This window comes from Pomacea canaliculata, linkage group LG3, assembly GCF_003073045.1.
Source record: "Pomacea canaliculata isolate SZHN2017 linkage group LG3, ASM307304v1, whole genome shotgun sequence".
In the NCBI taxonomy this organism is placed as follows: Eukaryota; Metazoa; Mollusca; class Gastropoda; order Architaenioglossa; family Ampullariidae; genus Pomacea; species Pomacea canaliculata.
Genome location: NC_037592.1, coordinates 2,005,792 through 2,020,828, shown reverse-complemented (window position 1 = coordinate 2,020,828; position 15,037 = coordinate 2,005,792). Strand labels below are relative to the sequence as shown.

Sequence of the window (15,037 nt, the reverse complement as noted above, 5' to 3'; positions counted from 1 at the left end):
GGCTCGTATGTCATCGGATTCATTGTACACCTCCATATCCTTTATTAACATCTCTGTTACACAAGTGTTGTCCGCATTTTAAGATATTAATAACAAAATTTCTAGAGACAAAAACATTCTGATTTGGAGGGAAAGACATTTAGAGGACTGCTTGCGGTGGGTGTAAAATGTTCTACACATGGCGGCTGACTACAGAATGTTCATGTCTAATACCTGCACAAGTCTCTCACAAATAATGTCCGGGACAGAGTTGGTGTGTATGATATTGTCTAGCAGCCTTGTACTACACACCATTGTTTCTGTCATTTCGTTCATCATTTCCTTTTAGGAGTGACGGACAGTCCTGAATGTGATGTATGTGTATAGGATGTGTCAATCATTATTTCTTCTCTCTCACACACATACACACACCACACACACCACATACACACACATACACACACATGCGCGCTTACGCACATACATAGAAGCAGATCTTTCTCTTTTTTCGTGTATACGAGACTTTTAGTCGCACAACATCCTTGGCAACGTGTTTGAAGGCACCACAGACATGTTCACGAGGACATAGCTGGACTCACAGACATCTTCACATGTACATAACTGGACTCACAGACAATTTGTAAGAACACTGCCCGGCAAAGTATAATCAAGATTTCCATGTCTACAAGCGACATCATCTCTGAGAACAACATCGAGCAGCGAGAAAACATTTTGTGGTGTTCGTCTCGCCACCAACCAGCGAGTGCCGGAAGTACACAACGCTTATCGCGTCCAGCGTCAAGTTGAAGGCCGTCAATTAAGGAACTCACAGACACTGGCACCACAAGGTTTCTACAAGTACTCACAGGTATCAGCACTATTGTCACAAACAACCACTTCCAGCAGTAACAAGGTATCGAGACTGATATAGCAAGGACGGTATTATTTCTTCCTTTCTTTCGCATTCCAGAGATCATGCCTGTCGCACTTTGTTTTTCTGTGGTTATGGAGGAAAACTTCGATCCTTCTGGATAATTAATAAATATTTAGTGTCAGATAACTCATCATGGCATTATAACATTGTTAAATACTGCCTTACTGCTGATAGTAATCCCCTCCGGTTTCCTTCTCTCTCACACATACACACACACGTGCGCGCACGCAGGGAGAGATAGAAACGCTCAAACATTCAAAAAACAAAAAAACAAAAAATGCGTGGATGTTCGAAGAAAATATCGTAAAGCTGAAGGTGGCAGAGTTAGATGAAAATACTGCCTTAAAAAATAGAAAGACAGACCCTCTGTTAGGCGCAAGCGGACTTCAGGTGTTATGTTTATTCTTAATCCACTTGGGGGAAAGTAGAACAAAGCATAAATAGCACAAAACATGACATGACGGCAATATAAGACGAAAACATAATGGGAGCGCAAGGGATCAGTGCTGATAAATCATGTTTAGTCAGCCAAACATGTCACGTGACATGGGGGCAATCTTGATACTATCTGCTAGAAAAAAAAAAAGAACAGAGGAGGTGGAGAAATTTGACAATACCTGGTGTTCACACACGGACTTCTATATAACGCAATTGCAGACAGAGAGAGAGGAGCGCACTCGTGTAGGAAATTCCTGTCTTGGTCACAATGACCTGCTCCGACATTTGCAGCCCTATAATTTAACAACAATATTCCTGGCTAAAATTCCTCTCAGCGCTGGGCCATACACGATCACTCACTACCGATCAAACAGAATGTTAGGAAGCAGCATTGTGCTTATCTAAACTTCTAGAGTAGAAAAATAATGGTGTCTAAAACCATTGCGAGTATTTAGATCATGACAATTACTTTGAGCGAGGCTTGCTGACTTGACACACTGATTTTAAGGTTCAGTGGTGTCATGTCGGCCAAACTTTCCACAAATAACAGCTGCACGACAGTAATATGCATCACGATTGCAGCAGCAGCATGGCCAGCCATGGTCAGGCCGGAGAGGTTAGGTCCGTTAGGACAAGATAGCACAATCACGTCTGCTCCCAAACTCAGACTGGACAAGTCCCTCATAGTCCCTAACATGAGACGTACACTCTTATTGCCCAATCAGAAGAAAGAATCCAGGCATTCAGGACCAAAACTACTCCCAGTTTCCTACATGGAGAGTAAGACCAAGCAATTTGTATGAAGCACAGGAGCCAGTAGGAACTCGAACCTCTTCTGGCAAGCTGGTCTGGTTTGTCGTGTGAACCGGCACGGCATTGTATTGTCTAAGACCGCTCCTCGTGGTCTTTGGAGGGTATATGTCACCAGTGTGGACAGAGCAAGAGCTGCATGCACTTCTAAGGTTGCTATTGGGTTCACAGACACCGATACGAACACAAAGAAGACTACGGACTATTCCCGAACGACATTCCCACCCCAGTGCCAACCCCAGCCTACACCCCCACTACAACCACGCTGACGATATCTAAACAGAGCAATGCAGTCTACCCCGACTTTATATTCTTAAAGCTAGCTGTGAACTGTGTTTCCTCCGATGGCCGGAAGAGTGAAATTAAAAGGGAAAAAAATCCAGGCAGAAAACGTTTGTTGTCATAGTGTTTATCACTGACCCGACACACAGGTTACAGGAAATTCGACTGTGTCGCACATTTTTATATGTTCTTCGCGCCACAAAAGATTGCCATGCAGAATACAAGTGTGCTTCGGGATGCATGAAAGGCAGATTTACCAAGAATTTTTTTAAGGTCAAGAGAGGATGTTCCTCGATCTTATTTTTCAAATTTGGTTCAAATGACCAAATGCCACACCCAGAGTACGCCTTCTACGGGACTGGCTCTCCATGGAGACGAAGAAGTTCAAAGATAGAAGGTCAGAAAAGCACAGCCGCCATACTGCCGCCTGAAGGCGACTCTCCTTTTCCTATCGACTTCCGCTGCCACGCTCTGCGCATGCGCCTGTTGTGAAGCCAGGAAGTTCTGTCCTTTTATTAGATACTCCTGTGACGTACCACGAGCTAATATCCGTCCATGGACGTACTTTCGTGAGTACTTCCTCACTTTCTACCATCCTGTATTTTTTGCATTTTGAACACTACCCTTGAATATATTTTAAATATGTAATCAATATTTAATCTTTTTTTCAGTTAAATAGTGTGGTTGATTTTATGACTACGTATGCAAATAAATAGCACAAAAATGTCTAAGAACTAAACTCCTCAAGCGTGCTTCGGCCCAAACGTTGGTCATGGCCGTAATCAGACATTACTATAGACTTTCGCGTTTAATTCCTGCCCCGGGTGTCATAATTAATGACCAAAAATTAAATAATTTCTTCACGTAGGGGAGAGAATCGTGCTCTAAAATCGAATTTGAAAGTTTGGATGGTGACTTGCTATGAACACGAAAAACACATTGGATTAACATTAATATCAAAAGATTTAGAATTCTTTAAACCGCAGAAATATCAGTTTTGCTGTTTAGAAAATAAAAACTTCAAGTGTCAGGGTCTGATGTTAAACAAACCGTGGATTGTACTCCACTATTAGGCGAGGCCGTGCTGGTTGTTACCTCCCTTTTGAGAATAAGCTGACGCGTTTATGTCCCTTGCGCACCGAAGTACCGAGCCGATCGAAAGCTCGTGAGACAGACATGAGTGGTGACGAAGAAAATAATTATTTAAAAGCGGAATTAAGTAGCCAGATTAAAGGAATATTTGTGAGTTCGCGGATTAAATGCTGGTGGAAAGAAGAATGAGTTCTTCCCTCAGAGAACTGTAGGAAACGCCATGTCTGGGTGGAAGGGATTTGATGTTGGGGCCAGAGATGCACAATTCATGAATAAATGATAACGTCGTTGCCGTTTGCGATTGTGACTCACAATAGTTGGAAACTACCAGAGTGAAGAGGTTTTGTGTAAAGATATTTCTTATTCTGATGTCTTTAAACATGAAATCGTCAAAGTTGTATTTCACTTTCCATGTGTTTCGCTTTTTAGGATTTACTGGTAAGAGTAAACAATTAATTCAACAAGTTTTGTCAGTTTGCTGTTGTCAGTACAAGCTTTATATTCACTGATTTGAAAAACAATTACATGCACAAGAAAAATTATGTTGTCTACCATGTTATCAGTTTTGGACAAGTATGCCATGACGAACAAAACCTTGTTTACTGAACCGCTTAGGTCAATGCACTGGGTTCATCAGAGTATTGCAAAGATTTCATAATTGTATTGTTGTGGACAGTATATCGTCTAAAATCTATTTATATTAGCCACATAACGTTCAACATTATATGATTGTTACGCTTTCCTTTCTCATACAATGTAGTTCTATATTTACTTTTATTTTTTATCTTTGAACATTTAATCAAGCTTTATATGGGCGAACAGTTGTGTATAAAGTTTTTCCATACCTCTCATGGGGTGAATAAATAAAATTGTCAAATGTCACTGCACATAATCTTCTTTTACTTTTTTTTTCTTGTTTATATTTTGTTCAATCAAAATGTGTGCACAAAACAGTGTTGCAACATGGGGGTATAGAGGCAGGTTTTTGTCTTTGCAAAATGATGGGGCAAAGAAAACAGTCGGCTGAGATCAAAGGCTCGGTAGTCAGCAACCGCCTTGGGTTGTTCGCGCGTGCGTAGAACAGGTTAGGAGGTCTTATCGTCTGCAACGAAGATTTTATCCAGTCCCGGTCAAAAGATTCCCTAAGTCAAGACCAGTGTAAGAAAATATTCGTCTGTGAAAGGAGACTAGCTGTTATCTTACGAACCTTCCTCGCCGTCAACCTATGGCACGAGACACGAGTTCAGCGCCATGATGGCTCGGGCATGACCAGATTACAAACACACCCCACTCATCCACAGTCTTTTTTTTTTTTTTTCAAAAGAAGAAAAAAACGCTTATGCAATTTTACTGAATTTGTGGAAAAACCAAAACAAAGTGATTAGTCCAAATTAAAATTCTCATCAGAAATACTTAACGAAAAAGAACAGCATCTGTCATCGGATGTACAGCAGTGCTCACCATTTCTCCTTTTCTCTCGGGCAGAAAACTGGCGGGGGGTGCAGAAACACGCGTAAGCACGCATTCACACACAGACACACACTTTGTTTTTAGCAGTAACCGATGTGCACGGGCTACACCATTTTTTTTTTTTCAGCTTCTTTACGACCTTAGCTACCCTACCACGATCGAACGCGCTCATGGTCACCAGTGTTTTCGGACAATATATTAACATATATAAAAGTACTCGAGTACAGCGTGCAACGAACACAGCACTTTGAGTTCCTTAGGGTAGTGGGCTATATAGTATGTTCATTTGACATCATCACGCTCTCTGGCATTAGCTGGTCGCCGACTTCTAGGTTCTGGGGCAAGGTGAACGGTGATGCTAGCTGGATTCTGAAGCACAGAAATCAGTTAAACTGCTAATAATTTATCTCATTATTTTAGATGATAGACGTTAATTTCCATCTAACGCCATGGTGCATCCAACCCTTGCCCTTGGTCAAGCTCTGGATTCTAATTTACCGTATCATGCATCTTGTCCTGAGACAGCAGCTGTCGATTGCTTTGTTAGGATTTTTAGAATAGAGTTCAAATGTCCATTGCACGCTGTTCACCCGGTCATTCCACAGCGACGGTATTGTCCAAAAAAGGTGTAACAGTTAATGACCTTTTCAGCTTAAGCCCCAACGACAGGTGCCAGAAAAGGGACTACTTATTGACTTTAAGCCATGGTTCTTCAAGACTTGCTGTTCAGATCCTGCACTAAGCCCTCTAGAAACTAAACCTAAATTTTAAGAACAAAATCAAGAAAACAGCACTTCGTTGGGGTCTGATGACAGTCTCCTCGATTCTTTCACTCTCACAGCACCAAGTCTTACATAATCACATTGACAACACAATCTAAGTATAACACGTCAACTGCGGCAACTGCAGCATTTAAGACTGCATTTTATAATATATTTATAATCCACATATATGCATGCACACACAGACCAACGTATGCAGGCATACAACCACACATGAAGCCATGAATGTTGAAGGCATGAAACCAAATGCTCAATAAACAATGCCCGATAAAGCAGAAAAATTATGATCATAGTCCGAAAAACCTATTATGTTTCATGAACTAGCAACCTGGTTACTGCAATAACATATAAAGACATACAATCTTCGATCATTCATGTTTTCTCTTAAAATCAACAGATTGTCATAATCAAACCATTTCAGGAAATAACTGGAGTAGATAAGAGTCCAGTTCCACAGCCAATATCATAACTCCTCAACCAGAAGTGATATAATCTTATTACAAACATAAATATTAAAAAAGCTCTGGCATTTTCATCAATTTTGTCAATGTGATTTAAACCTGATGACCATTAAGTGAAAATAAACAAACATCAAACTGTCTTGTGTATCAAATGAAAGGATTGACAAAAAAATACCATTTCTCAGAATCTAAGACTAATATCTGATCGAATAAATCCCCTTCATTCTCAAGATAAAATACCTACAAAACATCCCCATGCACAAGAAAAAGAGGTAAAAAAATACAGATATCAATAATATATATACAGTTTACACCGTCAAGGATACAACCAATACTACAGCTGGGACCATATTTTAATAAAACAAATCCCCAGACATTTGTGAGGCCACAGCTTTGACCTGCATGCTGATGGTTGTAGGCTTGTATCTCAAGAACAGATAGGTCTTATTTATTCTGATTTGGAGAAATAGTATGCAGCTAAGCCCAGTCACCTGAAAGAAATGACACTCCACTCGACCTTTAAACTGAAAAATTGTCACTTCCAAAAAACAAAATGTTTTTCCTCCACTCACCACTTTACATATTAACAAAAAAAAGTTATTAAAAAACCACCTTGTTTCTTTAAATGTGTACCCCTATTAAGAATGGAGCTGCTTCCAAATAAGCTAAGACACTGGGGGTTCAACTTACAAATCATTTCTACCTCACAGTTATATAACTATGTCCTGTTTTGCAACTTTTGCGCAGCTGTTGCACAACAACTGCAGGAAGCATTGTAGATGTCCAACCATTTTCATGCTTTTGCTGGTTGGGAAAGCCAACAGTTTACTCAAATCACTGAAAAAACTGCTGAGGTTTCTATCATTAGCTCAGCACAAACCTGACAGCGGGTAAGAATGCTACTCTGGAATTTTCAACAGCCAGCTGAACATAAACATGAAAATTTGTGAACATTCTACACAGCAAAGTTTACTGTAGCCGAGAGCTCAACAGCAACAGTAAAGGTCACTGTGAACAACCAACAGCAAGTGAGAGTTGCTGCACCCTCTAACATAGCCATCATCATAACTGGTTGGCTGGACAGTTCTGCTGGGCTAGTTGCGCTGCTGCCCACTTCATGTTATACTCCTGCTTCTGCAGTCCCTCCAACTTCTCCTTCTCCCGCTGGCTGCTGCATAGCACCACAAAATAGCTGTCCTTCTTGCGTGCACGGCCACGCATCTGCACCATGGCTTTGAGAGTGGTAGGAGGGTTGAGGCAGACCACCAGCTGGCACTCCGGAATGTCGACCCCCTCCTCCGCCACAGATGTTGCCACCACTATCTGGTAGCGATGCGCGCGGATGCCTTGCAACACTCTGTCTTGCTTACGCAGGTTCATGCCCTCTCCTTCGCCACCCCCTGCTCCATGGCCTACCACTACTGCCACGCGCATCTTTCGTTCTCGGACAAAGGATGTGCGCTTCAACTGTTCCTTAATCTTGTGGGCTACTTTGCGCTCACGCACCAGTACCAGCGCCATGGCATCAGCCATGCCCCAGCCCATGTACTTGGTGTCTTTAAGTGTGCACAGGAGTTCTTGGAAAATAGACATGCTTGATGGAGAGGTTCCAGCTTCACCTTCAGACCGTGCATCTGTGTCTCGCACACGAGAAGCATCACAAAGGGTCTGAACAAACTTAGCGATGGTGTCACAGGGTAGCCCAAGTTGCCGAAGCTCTGAGAGGTTTTGGTTTAGCTGGGGACTGAATTCTCTGTCCAAGTCCTCCAGGACAAAATCAATGCCATCTTCTGAGTTTAGTAGTGACATTCCAACTGTCATTACATGCAAGCGGATTGTCTCAAACCTGTAACACAGTAAGACCCAGCATCAAGCACCAAGGACATCCACATACAGGTCCAACAAGCAGTCAACAGACCATATCCACAGATCCTTACAAAAACAAAACAAACAAAATATAGCACTGCATTTTTTAAGTATCTAAATGGAAAATCTGCATCTGAGTGAACCAATTAGTAAAAAAGAGTAGTTTGTGACATTTTGTGGTCTTTGTTTCTAAATCTATACCTGAACAAATAGCTGTTGAGTAGTTTGTCTTGAAGAATTTTGACATGTATATAGCCCACAATACAGATTTTTGTGTAATAAATCCCATCATAATACCTGGACTCTTAAATAGTTTAAATCATGCAGAAGGATATAAGAAAAAGATAAGCACTACCTGCTAGAATCAACACTAGGTTTGTTGCGAGCACTTGCACAAGCTGAAACATCTCACTCAATTCATCTGGCTCATGCATCAGGCGTTTTGCCAGTTCCTGCACCTGAGATTCTTCCAGGGGGTTGCTGTTGATGATGTCTCTGAAAGCTTTATTGCTCATCTGGTGAAGATTTGAGCAGCGCATCAATTCAATGTATGCTCGGATGAAGTAGGCTAGCAACTCCATGTGGAAGCGCATCTCAGCTTCCGTCATTGGCACACAGATAGGAATTAGCCGAGCACTGGAGGAGAACTTCTCCAGCTGTTCACGTGCTGATGGATTGTCTACTGTTGCAATGCATGCATCACCAAGGTTGTTGAGAAGTTCCTGAAGCATTTGCAGGGTTTCCTCTTTAGTGCGACGTCCTGCTGGAGAGGCTGTCAGACCTAAAACTTTAGGACGACTCTCTGGCACAAGCTTGAGGTGATAGTCCCGTAAGAGGCAATTATAAGGGTGGCTCTTGGTACAGTGGTGTGCTTCATCAAACACCACCAATGACAAGTTGGACCAGCGCAAAACTCCCTCCATTAACAGGTTCTGGCAGAAGGCTACACACACACAAAAACAACATTTTTTTTTTAGAATAATCAATGATGCAAGATTTACACATGTATTTGTTCACTTTAACACCTAATTGTATCAAAGACCATAAAGAAGTAACAAAAATGCATTCCTGAGTAAATTGTCTTTTTACAGTAAAGCTGAAGAAATCATCCACCTAAGCAATCCAGAAAGAGGTTGAAACAGTTCACATGGACTGTTCCACAAATGCTAGAAACTCTGTCACAGCAAAGGGAAAGAACACAAACTGACCTGCAGTTGTTACAATGACGTCATGCTTATATATAGGTGTGCCATCACGTGTGTTGAGGCCCCCACAAAGAACTGCCACCTTTAACTTGCGCTCCTCCAAATGGTCATTTTGCAGATTAGGCCTTATAATAATGAGTATTTATATAGCTTGATATGATCAGTAAAAGTGGCACTGACATTGAATTAAAATGATACCTTCATTCCCCATTAGAATACATTAACATTTAACTATGTAATATCAAAAACAAAACTACTGCAATCATAATCAAATTTTTCAGCCTGTATTCTGCTTCACCTTATGGCCCTATGCTCCTCAAGGAGTAACAAGGACTAAACCAGGGCTTCTGCTAAGGCTAAATTCTTTGGGGTCACAGGGACCCCTTCTTCAGATTTTTAAGGGGTCCCTGTTCTTCGCCCAGATTTGAAGGGGACCCCATTGACGAAAATTGGAGGGGTCCTCCGAACTTTTAATGCGTACTGTACGCAATTTTTTGCGTAAGCAGAAGCCCTGACTAAACTAATTCAGCTTCACCACTAATTTACTTACAAAGAAAATGTTTCTGAACTTAACAGCTGCTGAAAAAAGTCAAAGGCCGCAAAAACAACACAGAAATCTTGACAAATATAAGTGTCTATGTGTATGAGCAAGCGTGTAAGATAAATATTGTAGTCAGCATATGCATGCAAAAAATTCCCTTGAAATAATGTTTCCAAACTAAAAGCAATGTGCATCTGCATATACAAATATATCAAACTACTGTTCCTCTCTTGGCATACATGTATATACCACTGTTCCTTGAAAACAGAAGCGCTAAGAGCTGTACCTTCTAAAATTCTTGGAGCCAAGCTCATTGATGATGTAGCGAGCCTGCTGTAACACCAGCAGCACCTTGTCCACAAGGAACAGGACAGGTCGTGTAGGGTTCAAGGTAAGCATGTAGCTGATTGTCATCATGGCTACCAATGTCTTGCCAGTTCCTGCACAAGAGGTCACTGGCAATCTCAGTTCACTTTATTTATTTTGACTATCTTGAAGTAAAGGGGCCACAGCATATACTTTAACATATCAGAGGTAGGTTATATCTTCAGAGACCCTGAAGGTAAGAGCAGACGGTTTCACCTTTCACTGGGAAATACAGAATATGATTTTTGTTTTTAAACCAAAAAAAACTGATAAGGACTCTGTGACAATGACAGGATAGGTTGTCATTGGTGCAAAGCCAAGAAAAAAACAACATAATACTTCCAGAAAAATCTATTCTACCTGAAAGAAGAAAGAAAAGGCTAATACATACCTCCCCCAAAACAAGGAAGGACAGAGACAAAACTGACCTGTGGGGAGAAAAATGACTGTGGAGTCATTAGTCATTGCTTTGCGCATGAGTTCCACCTGGTATACACGAGGTGTGGATTTATTGAGGCTACTATATGCCTTTTCGTAGTCCTGCATTCAAGTCCTTCTTCATCAAAGGCTCATTACTTTTGTCTGGTGCACACACACTGGCAGTCTGCCGCTGGTGCTTCAGGCCTAGCACATGCTTATCATAATCCTCCTTTGTGTTCATGGGCTTCCTACAGAGGTTACATGAAAACTTGAAGCCTGGAAACATGGTCTGTGGCACATGCGGCGGCCGCTGTAGCTGAGTGCCTGCCAAGCTTTCATTGATACCAGTGCTCAAGGATCCCACAACTGATGTCAGCTGTTGCCCATCTGATAAAGTCAAGTCTGAATAAGCCATAGAGCCTACATCATGCGGAGCCAACTCACTGTGTCATGGACATCTGATAAGACCCAGAATGAATACCACTCACATTGTCTCCTTCGCTCAAATCAATTTGTTCCCTATTACCACTAACAGCAGAGTCATCATAACAGGTGGTTAACGGAGAAGTGGGTATCTCTTTCATTATATCCTCATTATCGTCATCAAAATCATAATTACCATCTCTTCTAAGTACCTGAGCAGCAGACCTGCCACTACGATTGTTTTTGAGTCCTGGCCTGACTTGAGACCGGCTAACTGCCACATTGAGGTTATAGAGGTCATTTACAAGGTCTGCTGGAAGCTGTCCCCTCCCAACGTTACCTTGTCCTGCAGTGCCTGTTAAGTCCAGCTGTGAATCTGAAAAACTGCCTTGCATCCCCTGCCTAAATCTACCAATGCTAGATGCTGAAAAATCTTGACCATTTTGTCTCTCACCATGAGCCTTACTGGAGCTGTTTGAGTTGTGAGCTGGTCCATCCATCTCAAGTGATGGCCCAGTCAATGCAGCATGATTTGATAGTCCTGTACCTGGTCCTACAGTCAATCTAGATGGTACTTGGGTTAAGTTAGCTGGTTGCTGCACTTTAAGAATGGGTGAGCAAGTGATGAGATGTCTTAGATCAGGAGGGGACTTCTCCAATACTGCAGCAGTCTTCTCTAAAGTCTGCTCACTGCTGCTAATGTTTCCATCTACCAAGAGGAGTGGATTGGGTTCCTGCTCGGACTTGAGGACAGTGGGCTGCTGATGTACCTTTTCCTGCTCCTTCAGGTGGCGCGGACTGCGAAGGTGTATCTCCATTTGTTCACGGGTGTTAAGTGGGCACTTGCAGACATTGCACACATACCAAGTCTGGCCATCTTGAATAACTATCAGAGCACCAGTTGAAGGATCAATCCGATTAGGGTCTGCCTCTGCTGTCAGCAGCATTTTTTTCTTGTGCTTTTCTGAGGAAAAGTGCTGGGCTGCACTCTCCTGGCCTGTGAATGGCTTGTGGCAGGTGTTACAGTATAGTGGGTACACACAGCCTTGACCTTCCTGCACCCACCTCTCCACTGCCATCTGGTGCTTTCGCCCCACTAAGTGCTGGTTAGCATGTGCCACTGATGTCAAATCAATTTTGCAGGCAAAGCAGTAACCACGCTCGCCATCAAATTTGTAAGCCTTTGTTCCAGACTCTGTGCATGCTGTGCTCTCATTAGTGGTAAGAGGCTGCACGCTGCTGCCCTCTACAAAGCCTCTTGTTGAAGGAGTAGACATCCGTGCAATGCGCCACCTCTGGCTGGCCTTCTGGTGTTTAGCACCTGCCAGGTGAGACTTCGCAAGCTGTGGGGAAGTCAGAGTCACGCTACAAGCATTGCAAACTCCTCGGTGGCCATCAAAGACAACCTCTTGTATGGTAGATGGTTCGGGAAGGGTTCCAGATACCAGATTACCAGAAGCTCCCACCTCCTCTTCTACAGTTGGCACAACAGGCGGTATGTTGAACTGAATTAACGGTGCAGCACTCTTTGTTTCTCCACTTAAGGGATTGAGGGCAGTGTTCTGGACACTAGCATCCTTACCACTGTCTGGAACAATGGATCTAAAAGCCTCTCGAGACACTGGCTCTACACCAAGGAGCTTTTTTAGCGTCTGATCTTGGTCCAAGGTATGAGACATGATATGGCTCAGGTCTGAAGCCATTACGTTTTTATACTGTGCACTTCCCGGGAAACTAGATTCCAATTCTGGTCTGTGATAACTAGAAGAATACACAGAATTAGCACGAAAATCTCGGTTTTTTTTATGTACATCACTTTGATAGTGTTTAATGGAGCTTAAAGTATCTGTGAAGCTCTCATTGCACACATCACATTTGAGACTATTAATGCACTCCTCCTGCTGCTTGTGGCTTGGACTAGCAAGATGATCCAGCATCATATCACCCAAGTCAAAATCAAGATCGCAGAAAGGGCAAAAAAATTTAGGCCTCACTTGTTCAGCATGCTTACTGGATGATGTAGTTTGCTCCACATTTTTCAACAACATGGTTTCAGATGCTGGCTTACTCTGCACTAACAACGTACTTCTTGAAGCTTCCCCATTTGATATCTCAGCCCCACTCATACCTTTCCAGCTAGAGATATTAGGACTAATATTTGGAATAAAATCCTGGCTTGCATTTAGTTCAGAAGGTGCTCTGTTTATTCCAACAGGCACAAAAACAGGTGTAGTTGCTCCAGTCACCTGAGTACTCTGAGCTAACAAGGGCTGTTGCAGTGGAATTGGAGGTATCATGTGGGTGGGTGCAGCACCTGCCTTCCGGCGATGTTTTTCACTAGAAAAATGCTGTTCTACATTTAATTGCCCTGACAGTGCCACATTACAGATGCTGCACATCATTACACCACCAGTGCCATTAACACTCCCACCACCTTGCATAGCTTTCTTCTTGTGCGGCTTTCCCTCAATGTGTTGCTTTTTATGCTGCGCCGATGTCAGTTCTATATTACATACATAACAATGGCCTTTACCATTGGCGAAAACATACTCGTTGTTCTGCTCCACTCCTGAGGTCAGGGGAGGCAAAGGTGGTGAGAATAAACTTGCCATGCCTGGTGTCTGCATACTTGGAAACTGCATCTGCTGCTGTGCAGGAAAATTATATCTGTAAGCTTGTGTTAAAGGGTACATGGTTGATGCATCCCCTACAGTTTCTGCATCAGAAGTTCCTGGTGGCCCTTGGTCAATGCTGGAGCCCTCCACAAGACGTTCAGCACACCATCTCTGCCTTTGCAATGATTCTTTTGTTAGACACTGCAGCTGCTGAATTTGGGCAGACCTTTCCACAACCTGTTGATGACGAGGTGACTGCAAGTGCTCAGCCAACTGCCTTTGCGAGTTGCAGGGAATGTTACATGCTGTGCACTGAAGGGCCGCACCCTCCTGTTCCTGCTGCTGAAGTTTCCGCTGATGCTCAGCACTTTGAAGATGCTGATGAAGAGGCACTGCTCCACTAAACTTCTTGTTGCATGTCTGGCATCTGAAAATTCACAAGCATTTATACATACTAGATGCATATGTTGTAAACATAAGAATGCTGCAAAATTATGCTTTGATTAAAAACATTTCCAAGCATTAGCATTCTCACGACTTGAACCTGTTAATGAGTCCATAGTATCAGTATCAGAAACAGCTGAGACAGAAATATATTATTATGTTTCCTAAAATTACTTTCATTATGATTAAAGCAGCCCCAGTAAAATATTTTTCTTTTAATACTGTAGAATATGATAGTTTGCAGTTATTTAATATTGGTACGAACTGCAGAACGGTCAAGCAGGGAAGTCTCAATAGGAAACTTGTGTCTCTGGTGCTAGCAAACTTCAAAATTTCCTGAATTTATAGAATAATTTGTTTATGGCAGTTAAAAATGAGTCTGATGTCAGTAATGGAGATTTTAAATTGTTTTAACTATGTTAGCCTCTATTCTTAATCCAGTATAATTTTTAAAAAAATGCCTTTATTTACCCAAACGACATAGCTACGACTTTATTGATAAATATTCATAATACTCCACATCCACAATATCTAAATGTACTTACACAGAGCCATGTACAGTTTGTATTATTGGCATTGTCATTATCTACCCCACCTTAAGAGAACACTCCATTCAGCATTACGTAAAATAGCACACACTTAAATACCAAAAATAAAATATGGGAAACTGCTAGCAGCTGTTGGGGATTTCCCTGTTCAGACTGCTGGACAATAGTTTAATTTCCGTGAATTTATGTACTTTCACTTTATCACTTACAAGGTTTTTAATTAATGAATAACCGGTGGAAAAACTAAGTTGTGCATACTATCAGTGGCATGATGTGTTAAACTTTTTATTTTTTATTTTTTAATGAAGGCAACTGAAATCAATGCTTTTGGTGAGCTTTAATCTCTCTTACCATAATGCCC

General features: G+C 42.0%; 1 protein-coding gene across 1 annotated transcript; it reads right to left on the bottom strand.

Moving 5' to 3' along the window:
• Positions 1-4,867: 4,867 nt before the first annotated feature.
• Positions 4,868-14,825, bottom strand: LOC112558611. The gene is given in 9 exon segments (XM_025229161.1): positions 4,868-8,094; positions 8,316-8,343; positions 8,470-9,057; positions 9,323-9,444; positions 10,147-10,300; positions 10,655-10,763; positions 10,765-11,087; positions 11,089-14,111; positions 14,674-14,825. Coding segments are annotated over 9 exon segments (5,163 nt in total). The 5' UTR covers positions 14,706-14,825; the 3' UTR covers positions 4,868-7,310.
• Between the last annotated feature and the right edge of the window lie 212 nt (positions 14,826-15,037).